Source organism: Eubalaena glacialis, chromosome X, assembly GCF_028564815.1.
Source record: "Eubalaena glacialis isolate mEubGla1 chromosome X, mEubGla1.1.hap2.+ XY, whole genome shotgun sequence".
Classification (NCBI taxonomy): Eukaryota; Metazoa; Chordata; class Mammalia; order Artiodactyla; family Balaenidae; genus Eubalaena; species Eubalaena glacialis.
The window spans coordinates 93,416,945-93,429,665 of NC_083736.1; the positions used below are offsets into that span (position 1 = coordinate 93,416,945).

Consider the following 12,721-nt stretch of genomic DNA (forward strand, 5'->3'; position numbering starts at 1 on the left):
TGTAAACAGGGACTTTTTTAAAATGAGAGTCAAGACCTCAGTTTTATATTTCATATCTAAAACTGTACTCCAAGTAGAAATATGGGGCTTAGCTTTCTCAGTGGAAAACAACCATCCCAGATTTTCCAAAAGTTAAACACAATGATTTTAGAGGAAAACACTATTTATTGTGTAAAAGATTTATATTAATCAAAGGCACAAAACAAAACTAAGACTATTAAAAGTTAACCTTAATGTTGACAATTCTTATCAACCTGGTAAGGAAATACCAGCTAAAGCTAATGAAGATGAGTTGCTTTAAATTCCTAAGGAGAATACAATAACTCTTGACACCATTAAGTAATAATTAGAACTTTTCAAACAATAGGGGAAATATAAATGTTAGTATAAATACCTAAATTTCGAGGCAAAGAAATGTAAAGTGTTAACTGTGTTGCATCCTGGTGTATCACAGAGGACCGGTAGTGCCTTTTATAGTCTTGGGTGCCTTAGAGGTCAGAGACCGTCGTTACCACCGTTTGGCAACTCTGATGATGGGTGTTATTCAACTACTGGCTGGAATTAAATTACACAATGTGACTCTCTGCCTATCAGCAGAACAGAGACTAATGAAAACATTTTAACTTCTTGATGCAAATTATACAATCACACCACATAACCCTGGCTGGGAAAAGGTCCAGTTTGGAGGGATCAATTTTCGATCACACTACATTGACAGCAAACTCACAGTGCCTTTCAAAAGCCACACACTGAGAAAAAAAAAAAAGTCAAGAGGAACACAGTATTGCTTCATTTACAATTTACTAAGCTCTTCCAGTGTTTCAGAGTGACATGGGGATTTCAACTATCTAACATGAATGGGACAAAAGGTGGACTTCGAACATATCAAGCAAATGTCTTGATCGAATCAGACTACTGATATAGTTTTTCAATCTATCTGTAAGAAATGTCGGTCTTCCATCCAGGCGATCTTGTAATTCACAGGGTTGGGGGTGGGGATGTTAATATCCTAAAATTAAAGAAAAAAAGTTAATTTACTTATAACCCAAATTTCAGTATCTGTATCCCTTTCCACACATTTTAATCTAGTCTGCTAATGAAGACCTTCACGTGTTCCCAGTCAGTGGCTCAATTCAAATGTGAAGGGCGCCCCAGGGATTAATTCAGCCAGCTACAGTTCTCACGTTTTACCATTCAAATACTGAAGTTATTGAAGCACATGTTTCTCCAAAATCTAGTTAAGCTAGATGAGTTTATGGCTCTAGTAACAGTCCACCAGAGGACTGCAGTAAACAAGAATTAGGTAAAAGACCAGGGGAAAATGCCGATATTGACCAAGAGCAGAGTGTACTTGCCAGGTCACTATTGGGATTCTTCACTTCTCTACACTAGGTCCAAATCTGTTGGAAAGGGGACCACTTAGGATCTTTAGGCTGACATGTGCAGGTAAACCCAGAGAGGCCCTTCTGTCCTTTTTGGCCATGACTTGTATTGACAGACAAGTGCCTATGAAGGGTTACACAGTACCAATAACATTTGAATGCACTGCTGGACATGACCTTCTTGGCAAACTCAGTCCATCCATCACACGTATAGGCTGGAGTAAACACTAACACTGAGAGAGCTGAGGATCAAAATGAACACACCTTAAAGTTGGAGAGGAATAGGCCCGTGTTATGCTGGTTACACTATCTCATACTGGTTATTTGTTATGGCGCGAGAGAGGCAGTAGGCTAGAGAGATTCCAATCAGCTGGAAATAAAATACAAGCAAAATTAAACACACACATACACACAAAGCTTAAAGACCTCAGGATACAGGTATATTCTCCTTTCACTTCTAATTCACTACCAATTTCCTTAAGTTTTTTTCTAGAGTAAGCATATAAGTGAAGTCTAACTACTACTGTGATCTGGAATTTCACAACCACCACTGACAAAAATCACTCAGGAAAATCTTGAAGTTTGGGGAAAGTTTTCTTACTCTTCCTCTCAGTTACCAGAGCAAAAAGGATATGGCTTAGAATATGCATCTCATCAAGTAAAATCTCCATCTATCAAGGCAGAGATTCTCTTGGAGGATTCTAAAACAGTGCTGTGATGATGAAAATGTTCTGCAATACCTGTTCTGTCCAACACGATGGCCACTAGCCACATAACTTTTGAAAGGTGGCTAGCGGCTCTTAGTGCAGATTCAGACAGACCTAGCAGGGCAGGTCTTAGAGAACTCTGCAGTTGTGGAAAACAGTGTGGGAAAACATAAGATGCAAGACAACCAAAAATTGGAATGAAAAGAGCAAAACTACTACATCTCTACTGCGATGAGCAACTGAGAGTTTTGTGAAAATATGACTTCTCTAAAAATGCCCTTGCTAACCAGGGCCCTGAAGCAAAAACTGAAGCCTTCAAAGTGGAAATCTTGTAGCTTACACCTAACAAGAGTGATGAAACATTTCCTAACTACAAGGACCTACCTGGAAGCAAGCAACTCCAAAAGAAATTCCCGCAACAACTCCCATTTCTGACTCTATAATGGTCATCACCTTTATAAAACAACCCTAATGGAAGAGAAAAAAAAACATTAAGTACAGCTCAAACCATAATAAATACTTTGATCACACATCTCTGCGAAAGATGAGCTACCTTAGCCTTTGATTTTATTAAAATTTATTCTTTCATAACAAATCCTGTCTCCTTTGAGGAACACAGGTTCCACCTTGGATTATGCATTTAAGTGTGAAATCAAGTCACCAATTTTCTGAGCTTCAGTTTCCTCATTTATTCAATGAGAATAACACCTGCTCTGCCCTATTTCAGATTACATGTATTGTGAGTAAAAATTAAATTCTTTTTTTACTCCTTACTTCATTGTTTACTTTATCTGCATCTCTCTGAGAACAACCTTCAAGTTTACAGCAGCTCTTGGGAAATCCTTTTTCTGAGTAATAATTAGTATCCTTCCAATCTCTATAGTCGGTGACACCACAACAATGCAACTGAAAAAAATCCAACAGAAGCATTTATAGTTCATATTACCACTTTGTAGTCAAACAATTAAACCATCATCTTAGATTATACTTGGTGATCTCTATCTTAAGACTATTTTAAAGCAGCTGTTCTCTACTGGCATTATAATTCATGAGATTAGCACTTTGGGACTGGCCTTACTTTCACTGCTACAGTACAAATGGACAACGTCTGGTAGGCAGGGCCCTATCCTCTTCTCTGAGGGAATAAGGAATGTGTTCCCCTCTTGAGAAGCCACCACCTATGACCACTTACCGTATTTTGGATCTTGTCTACTGCATCGCTTCTATAATCTCCCGTAGTGTTATATTGCTTTAAAGCTTTCTCATAATTATTCTTAAAGCTGTTCTTAATCTACAGCAAAGAAACACAAGGCCAGTAAACAAAGATTTTAGAACGTTCTTTTGGTTTCTACATCAAATAAGAAATTCCCACATCTGACCAATGGTCCTATCTTTGATAGCAGCAATGTGTATGGTAATTAACTTCTATGGTCCAATCCTGTCTTCTAAGCAATGTAAGTTTAGCTAAGGGGATTCCTAAGCAAAACATTCCAGTAAAAGATGATAACGACTATTAGTTCAAAGTGCTATGGGAACATATACTTATTCAAGTGGCAGCTTCCTTCTGCTGTATCTCCTCCCACCCTCAATCTTTCTTCACTTTCAATTGAGTACACATTTGATGCCTATGGGATTTTTTAAGCTACAAAATCTCACTCTGGGAGACCGCACTACCACTTTGCACTACCACTCTCATTGATGAGCCCTCAGTACTCATTGAATGACTTCCTAACCCCAGATTTATTAAGGTTTTGATGAGTGGAGAAGGTATCAATTTTGTGTTATCAATTTTGTGCTTTAAATATTTTCCTATTGCTAAAGTTATAAATTGTACTATCTACACTTTAATAGGTACTTATACACAGAAAAATGACTGCAAATACAAATAATTACGGGTACCTTCAATTTTCTTCTGGTGACTATCAGTCTTTACCAAAAAAGTGGGCTAGGTTTTTTTTACCAGAAAGTCATTACTGTCAGCTACAGGTTGAAAAGTCAGCTTTAAACACAGCTGTAAGTGATTTTTTAAACTAGTGAAAGCTGTCGCTTAACTCTATTACTTAAATTTATCCAGCTTTATCTCTTAGAGGATAAATTTTCACATATTAAGGTTCCCAAATTCAAGCTTACCTCATGTCTGAAAACAAATCCTACGATGGCAGCGACCAGTTCAACCAAAAAAATGAGAGTCAGAAACATTGCATACTGCAGGATAAAAAGAAAAGTCCAAGTCAGTTTATACATCACAGCTGCAAAGGGAGTCAATGTTCAGCACGTTTTTATGGAAAAGGTCAGGGAAAACACAACAAAGGTGGGAATTGGCAGCTACACTGTTACTTGCTAAGTTTTCATAAGGAAGAGGAAAAATCAAAAAGGGCCATGCCTAGTTCCAAGAAACAAAGCCTACAACATATAAGCCTTTTCAAAAACCAACAACCAATTCTAAGAAAGCAAGGACTCACCAGTTTTAGCATCCATGCAGAAGCTCGGCAGGTAGCAAAACAGCCGAAGGTGCCCAAAAGAATAATGACAGTGCCAGTGCCAATGAGCACGAAGGGGACATTGGTGGCCTTCTCATTTAAAAGGGAAAAATAATTCTCTAGGCTCACCTTGCCCCAAATGCCAACAGCAAGAAGGATAACACCAGTGATCTATGTGGGAAATCAGAGAATTGAGAGTTACACACTGTATACAGCAACATCTTCAAACCACAAACCACTAGGTGTTTAAGAAACAATAGGTGTGAGAATTGATGTAGCAGTCTGTGGCCAAAGAGCTGTGGCTGGGATATGGTAGACAAGCGGGGTGGGGCTGTACACAAGAACAGGCCTTGATAAATCCACACGCTGGATCACTGTGGCCAGGACAAAACTAAGGGGCAGCTAGAGAAGGCACCTTGACAAAATTCTTAAACTTTATCTGTTTTTTTTTGTCCTAGGGATCAAAACTTAACTGTTTTACACCCGCCTTAGGAAGAAAACCTTTCCGCAGGTGGGGGTGGGGGGGTGGGGGGAGTGTTTCTAAGAGTTCCAGAAACTTTCCCCTTCCCCCCAGTTCAGAGATGAGCACAGGGTACAAAGGGATGGTACACAAAGCAAGCCCAAGGACAGATTGGCGGGAGTGGAGCCATTACCATACTTACCTGCGAAATACTCCCCTCTTATGAAGCAGTGAAAAGAAAAAGACTATTATGCAAGCGAGCCCTCACCGGGGCCGGGCAAGCCTTGCCTCTCCAACGGTCCGGGGACACCCTCTGTTTGCGCTGGGGGGATTCACTCCCTTACTCGCCCCCCGGATCGAATTCCAACGCTAGGCACGTCTGGGTCCCGGCTCAGCCTCTCGGCTGCCGTCGCCCAACACCCCGACCCGCGCGGGCGAGATGCCCGAGCCCGAGCTCGAGCCCCAGCACGTCGTCACCAGCCCCGGGGTCCCAGCAGCGACCGCCGCCCCAGCCCCACCAGCGCCTCCCCTCCCCATCCCCGATCCGAGCTCCCTCCGCTCGGGGTCACCCCCCCCACCCCCGCACGATCCCAGCCCGGGATCCCCTCCCGTCCCCTGGCGTCTCCGTCTCTCACCCAGAAGATGAATGTGTAGATCAAGAGGACGCTCTTGAAACAAGTGATGACCGGTTTGGTCTGCAGCCTCCGAGACGGGGACGCCATGACTAGCCCGAGACCCTGCCCCGCCGCGCCAGGCGATCGGAACAGAGTGAGCGAGGCGCGGAGCCCCCGAGTCTCCCCGGAAAGTGCCGAAAAGTTACGAGCGTCTGCGACTGAGAAGAGCCGGAAACACCGTACAGTTTTCTAGAGGGCAAGGTCCGGGAGGCTGTCCGGAAAGTGACGACAATTTCCGAGCGCCCCCTGCCGAAGGTTGCCGAAAACTCTACACAAAAGGTTCTAGTGTCGGAAATTTCTTAGATCTTCAAAGGGGAGCTTGCTTCATTTTTTCGCTCAAGGAATCTTTCCCGCCCGCCACCCCTCCCCCTGACCTTATAACTGCATCATATTGTTTCTATCACCAGCGGCACCAGCAGCACCAGCAGCGCTCTGAGATTCGGCCTCGCCGGCCCCTGGAGCCCTAGAAGGAAAAACAGAAATGGAAAGAGGTTAAAAGTGACCTAAGAATATTTTATAACATAGCAAAATACTCTCAAGAAATATATTTCCAAAGAGAAACAAAAGCAGATCGCAGAGCGATACGTCCAGTCACATGTTTCTAGACAAAAACCGAAAGGAAAAGTGCAATTTACCTGAATGGTAGAATTACGCTGATTCCTTTCTCCTGTTTTGTGCTTTTCGATTTTTGAACATTGTTTTATGAGGTGGGGAGGGGGCATAAGAATAATAAGAAATAATCACTTGTACGAATTCCAAAGGTAGGTATGAAAGATAATGAATTTTAGAATTTCTCTACAAGAATTTGCCAAGCTCCTTTATCCCTCTCCTCCCTTATCCTCTAAGTGACTTGAGAGTTGAGGGAAAGTGTTTTAAAGTACTTAATCCTGAAATGTAAGTTCAGCTATTAGCTACAAACTTCAAAAAGGGAAGGCGCTACAGAGAATACCAGGTAAATGTGACCCCCTTTTAAATGTTAAAACTGAAAGGCACTGTATTATTCCAGCCTTCTGGTTTTTCAGATCAAGAACCAGCTGATCACAAAGAGGCTGAAATCATAGGTCATACAACTAATGGCAAAGCCAAAACTAGAGCTAACTGTGCTTTGCAGTCATCTCCCCTATTATACAAGCTGTATATGGTATTTGGTGTCTGCTCATCCCCAAGAAATTCTCCCAATTGCTTAGATCTTCCTAGAACTTGAGACCACGTGTTCCTAAGGACTTAAACTGCTTACAGGATGAGAATGAATCACCAGAAAGTTTCTGGTCCCTTATGTCCACAGGCAGCCCGAAGTCAGACTTTGGGATAAAGTGGAATAAAAAAAAAAAAAAAAAAAAAAAAACAGCCCTCCTCACGGTCTCCTAAATACTGGAAACCTCAGGAGAGGGATTTTTTTTTTAATCTATTAAAGTCTGGTTTCTCAACTAAAGTATAAGCTCTTTGAGGGAAGAAACTGTGTCGTGTGTGTGTGTGTGTGTGTGTGTGTGTGTGATTTCTAGGGGGGTGGGATTAGAAGACAGTATCAGTTTCCTAACCAACCAATTTACATCATCATTGACACAAGCTTAACATTACAAATGGGCATTTACTGTATTACTATGGCAATAAGTCCTGCATTAGTGAAGAAGAGATGGATACCTAAACTTTTTTGCTCGAAACCTTGCTTTAAACATATACCACAGAACCAGAAAACAGGAAAGTTCCATTAACTTGGTCACACAGAGCTTCCCTGTGCTTCAAATATTGACCTAGGACCAGCTCCTATAGCACCATGCCAGATGTCTGAGGTCCAAGAGAGCAACTACTGGAGAATTATTGCACTGCCACACTTTATACTAAAATCTCATCCTAAAATTAGAAAAGCCTAACACATAAATACATGGAGAGAATGGGTAAATGATACATCTATACACCTTGTAAACACTAAGCCAAGGTCATCAGGCATAAGGCAGACATCAACTTTTAAAGTACCACATATGCCATAGCTACAGGAAATGAGGTTGAGGGGGGCTGTAAGTATAATTAAAGCTGTCTCCCTAAACTAAATAGCACTATCTGAGGGGTTCTCATATTAAAACAAAAAAGTATCAAGGGAAGTCTTGCTAAATTCTTGTCATCTTAAATGGAAGTTTCCTCTGAAGCTTAGGTTTGTACCATGTCCTGAAAGGGATTTTCATTGTGAGCCTGAGAGCAAATAAATACTTCTGTGGCTGAAGAAAAAACAAAATAGTCAAAGCAAAAGCCACATCTTATTTCCAAGAATGTGTTGATTTTCCTCCTCTCCCTTCCTCTGCCACTCACAACGCTGCTTTGTTTGAATAGCAGTCGGTGCCAAATTAAACCGAGAGCTGACATGGAATTTAATATTCCTATGGCCACAACACCTTGCACCAGAGCCTCCCACCCTGCTACTCCCCCCCACCCCGCCCCATTGCCATGCCACCAAACCCAGAAGTTCAGTTTAGTTCAAATTTAGGCCTGGGTCTGGGTCCAAACCCAGACAAAGGGGCGTCTCATCCCATCTAGGCAATGTAACAAGTAATTGTCTAGGTTATAAGATTATTCTTTAAAGTATTAATAATGACTGCAATATTGAGCATTGACTATGTACCAAACACCGTTGCTAAGCAATCAACAAGCATTGCCTCATGCTTACATTACAAAAGCCCTTATTGTGAGGTGAGGACTACCACTGCCCACATTTTACAGATGAGGAGACAGGTTCAAAGAGGCTAAGTAACTTGCCTAAGACTAAGCCCTGGCAACTTCTGTTTCCCTCATCAGAAATGGGGCCCACTCTGTCATGAGACATGGCTGCCATTGTACATTTAAACACAAACAAGGGCTCTTTGGAGCCCCTGAAGCACAAGAACCTCAATGGTTTCCCCAATTCTGCCTCGTGCTTGGGGTTTTTTGTTGAATTTTACTTTTGCCTTCACTCAATAGCCCAATCACCTAGGAGGTAATCCTGCGCATCCCAGAGTGGCAGAGAGTTCAATAGTTCTTCTGGTTCAGCCTCTTAATTTCTCCCTCTTTTCTGAGCACAAGAATATGTTTGATGCCGAAAATGTAGGAAAAAAAGAAGATACCTTCCTCAAGTATTGTTGCTGCTTGTTTTACATTCAATATTTAGTATAGATTTGTGTCCCTTCCCTATTAACTTCCTGTAACTTTCAAGATTAGATTAAATGTTTTTCTTTGGCATTTAAATGATGCCTCCCCCAGCACATGTATCAACTTATTTCCTACAGCTTTTCCAAAGTGAATTTTCTGTTCCACAATAAGCCAGTATGATTATCTTCCCCAATAAATAAGATCTGTTCCCTGCTCACTTCCCACTCTCCAAACTCAAAATTCCTGCCCCCCCCAACTTAAGGTTCAGCTCAACCCCAACTCAATGAGAGCGTCCTCCCCCCAACCCCCCACCCCGGCCCACACACATACCTTTTTCTTTAACATCAGTGCTTATACTGTGACTACTCACGTTAACTCATACCCTTAGTCCATTACTACAGTACCTGCTTTCAGTAGCTGCTTTTTCTCTACTTACCTGTCTTACATCCTGTTGTTCAGAAACTACTGCTCCCCCTTTCATACTCTCCAGAACCCTAGGACACAATGCTCAGTTGATGAGCTCCTTTGGTGCTCAGCCAATCCTTGTTCAGGTCATTGGTCATAGCTGGTCTCTGAGGCTAACCACTTAGTAGTCAGTCAAGGTTTGATTAAGTTAAATGAAATTAAAAACTAAATGTCTAAGCCATCCCAGTGTCACACTGACATAAACCAGAAAAATTAAGTTGACAATGTCTTGGGACATTACTACTGCTTGTCTTAGGAACCAGTAAAAAGACATCAGGCATTTCGCACAGAATGCATCTTATCTCTTATTCACATAATGATCTTACCATTTTCATTTTCTAATACCTTTTCTAGAATCCCTCCAATTACCTTTGGCTAAGTGCCTATCGTAAAATCTAAAAGCACCTTCTACTTATTTTCTTAAAGTGTCATATTTTACATTACAGCCATCAGATAAACATCATTTAAACACATAATTTAAATATCATCATTTAAACAGATAATTCATAGGTATAGTTTTAAAAATTAGTTTCCTGAACAGGACTATCTTTTTATTCCTCTTGCCTTTTCGGATTCTCTATGAATCCTTTCTTCCCTTTCCAGCCTTGATCTTGCCTCTTTCAAAAAGGCTCATAATATACAGTTTGAGACACAGAGAAATGAGAAATACTCCTAAATGGTATTAAAATTTACATTTCCATGTCAATTTGTCTTAGTCCACTTTCTAAGAAAATTGTTTCAAGTCTGGGCTTGTTGAGCTTTGCTGAGATCTCAACTAGGCAAGTCAGTTTCCATATCTAATATTTCTTAAAACAATACCTTATTGACTGCTGAGGGGCTTCATATTAAAAGTCTTGAAGTTGAAAATGATACTGAACTTTAAGAACCTTAAAACTTTGTATTTGTATGCATGAATGTTGCCAGTCTTTGTCTTATCTTCCCAACCAAATCATAGGGAAAGGTGTTTTGTTTAACTTTATATCTCCCACAGTGTCTAACATAGTGTTACCCACACATAGTAGGTGCTGAAGAAATGTTGGTTTTTTAAATTGACCCCACCTGTTTTGAGCAAGGTCTTCATATTACCCATCCCAGTGCTTCATACAAATGCTGCCCCTCTTGTCTCATTTATCCCCTTACTTTGATCTCCCTATGATTTCCATAATCTTCTCCTTCATTTTTTTCTTTAATCTCTCTCTGCCACCCCTGTGCCCTGCTCCTTCCAGCCCTAAGTGGGACATGAGGCCTTATGAAGAAGACTATGCCGTGGTCCCACTCACAGTCTAGTAGGGGACAGAGATGACTCTGAGATGAACAGACTAGTAGAATAGGGGACAGAGATTGTCATATATCAACAGTGACAATAAGTGTGATAAATCCTGTAATTGAGACATGTACAGAGTGATATGATAGAAAGGAAGGTGAAGTAAACCAGTTCTGGCTGGGGTGGGCTGAGGGAAGCTTCTCAGCAGCAATGATGGATACGGTCTCAACAGCCCAGGAAAGAAGGGAAAGGGTTACAGGGTAGAGTAAATATATCTGCTCCAAGCTACCACAGTGTGAAAGGAAGAGCAAGAAGTTCAGTGTGTCCAGAATGAGGAGTCATGGGGTGAATGTTTAAAACTAGGCTGAGGACATAGGTGGGGTTTGCTTGTGCGGGGTATGGTGTGCCCTGCTAAGAGCTGGGACTATACTCTTTGCCAAGAGGGAGCCAGTGAAGGGTGTTTTGTTTTTTTTTTTTTAAGATTTCCATTCTTTTTTTTTTTTAATTAATTTATTTATTTGTTTATTTATTTATGGCTGTGTTGGGTCTTCGTTTCTGTGCGAGGGCTTTCTCTAGTTGCGGCAAGCGGGGGCCACTCTTCATCGCAGTGCACGGGCCTTTCACTATCGCAGCCTCTCTTGTTGCGGAGCACAGGCTCCAGACGCGCAGGCTCAGTAATTGTGGCTCTTGGGCCCAGCTGCTCCGCGGCATGTGGGATCTTCCCAGACCAGGGCTCGAACCCATGTCCCCTGCATTGGCAGGCAGAGTCTCAACCACTGCGCCACCAGGGAAGCCCGAAGGGTTTTTTTTAGAAAGAAAACAACCCTGGTAGAATTTATTCCTCTGCTCATTCACTAGCTCTCTCTCCTCTCTCTGTCTCTCTTTCTCTCTCTCTCTCTCACGCTCTCTGTCACACACACACACACACACACACACACACACACTCATTTAATAGATTCACTATTTCCTAACACATAAGTTTAATGTAAACTACTATATCTGATTTCAAGGGCCTCACATCTGGCCCGACTGTATTTATTCAACTTTGTTTCCTACTGCTCCCCTGAACCCATCTCCCCTCTGAGCTAACAATGAGCCCTTGTATATGTCATTTCCCTGGCCTGAGAGCAGACCACGGCCCATGTCTTCCCACAGAGACCTCACAGTGTATTCCATAGCTTTTGGAAATTTATATGGTCTTGTACAATTTTCTAATTGTTTGTGTCCCCCTTCTCTCCTGTAGTTAACATAAACCCTCTGGGAGCTGGAGAGTAAGCTCCATAAGATCAAGAATCACACAGTTTTTACTCATCACTGTCCTCCGGTTCTTAGCTTATAGTAGATGTCCAATGAAGGTTGGTCCACTAAACACACACAATTGTAGTTCAGAACATTTTTGTTACAGCCAATATGGAGAGCAGTATGGAGGTTCCTTTAAAAACTAAAACTAGAACTACCATACGACCCAGCAATCCCACTGCTGGGCATATACCCTGAGAAAACCATAATTCAAAAAGAGTCATGTACCACAATGTTCATTGCAGCTCTATTTACAATAGCCAGGACATGGAAGCAATCTAAGTGTCCATCAACAGATGAATGGATAAAGAAGATGTGGCACATATATACAATGGAATATTACTCAGCCATAAAAAGAAACGAAATGGAGTTATTTGTAGTGAGGTGGATGGAGTTAGAGTCTGTCATACAGAGTGAAGTAAGTCAGAAAGAGAAAAACAAATACCTTATGTTAACGCATATATATGAAATCTAAAAAAAAAAAAATGGCTCTGAAGAACCTAGAGGCAGGACAGGAATAAAGACACAGATGTAGAGAATGGACTTGAGGACACGGGGAGGGGGAAGGGCAAGCTGGGACGAAGCGAGAGAGTGGCATGGACATATATACACTACCAAATGTAAAGTAGATAGCTAGTGGGAAGCAGCCACATAGCACAAGAAGGTCAGCTCGGTGCTTTGTGACCACCTAGAGGGGTGGGATAGGGAGGGTGGGAGGGAGACACAAGAGGGAGGGGATATGGGGATGTAAGTATACATATAGCTGATTCACTTTGCTATACAGCAGAAACTAACACAACAATGTAAAGCAACTGTACTCCAATAAAGTTGTTAAAAAAAAAGAACATTTTTGTTGAATGTGTGTCTCCTCCA

At 41.6% G+C, this 12,721-nt stretch overlaps 1 protein-coding gene across 2 annotated transcripts; it reads right to left on the reverse strand.

Moving 5' to 3' along the window:
- Positions 1-201: 201 nt before the first annotated feature.
- On the reverse strand, positions 202-5,883 carry TSPAN6 (tetraspanin 6). Of its 2 annotated transcripts, XM_061178364.1 has the most exons (8): positions 5,665-5,883; positions 4,552-4,740; positions 4,220-4,294; positions 3,282-3,380; positions 2,864-2,995; positions 2,474-2,557; positions 1,647-1,752; positions 202-1,009 (listed from the first exon to the last, which is right to left on the reverse strand). In XM_061178364.1, the coding sequence occupies exons 1-7, from the start codon at positions 5,749-5,751 to the stop codon at positions 1,684-1,686; spliced, it is 735 nt and encodes a 244-aa protein (XP_061034347.1). In that variant the 5' UTR covers positions 5,752-5,883; the 3' UTR covers positions 202-1,009; positions 1,647-1,683. The 2 variants fall into 2 exon arrangements, with proteins under 2 accessions (XP_061034347.1, XP_061034345.1); XM_061178362.1 differs by lacking the exon at positions 4,552-4,740 and having other exon boundaries at positions 5,665-5,875.
- Between the last annotated feature and the right edge of the window lie 6,838 nt (positions 5,884-12,721).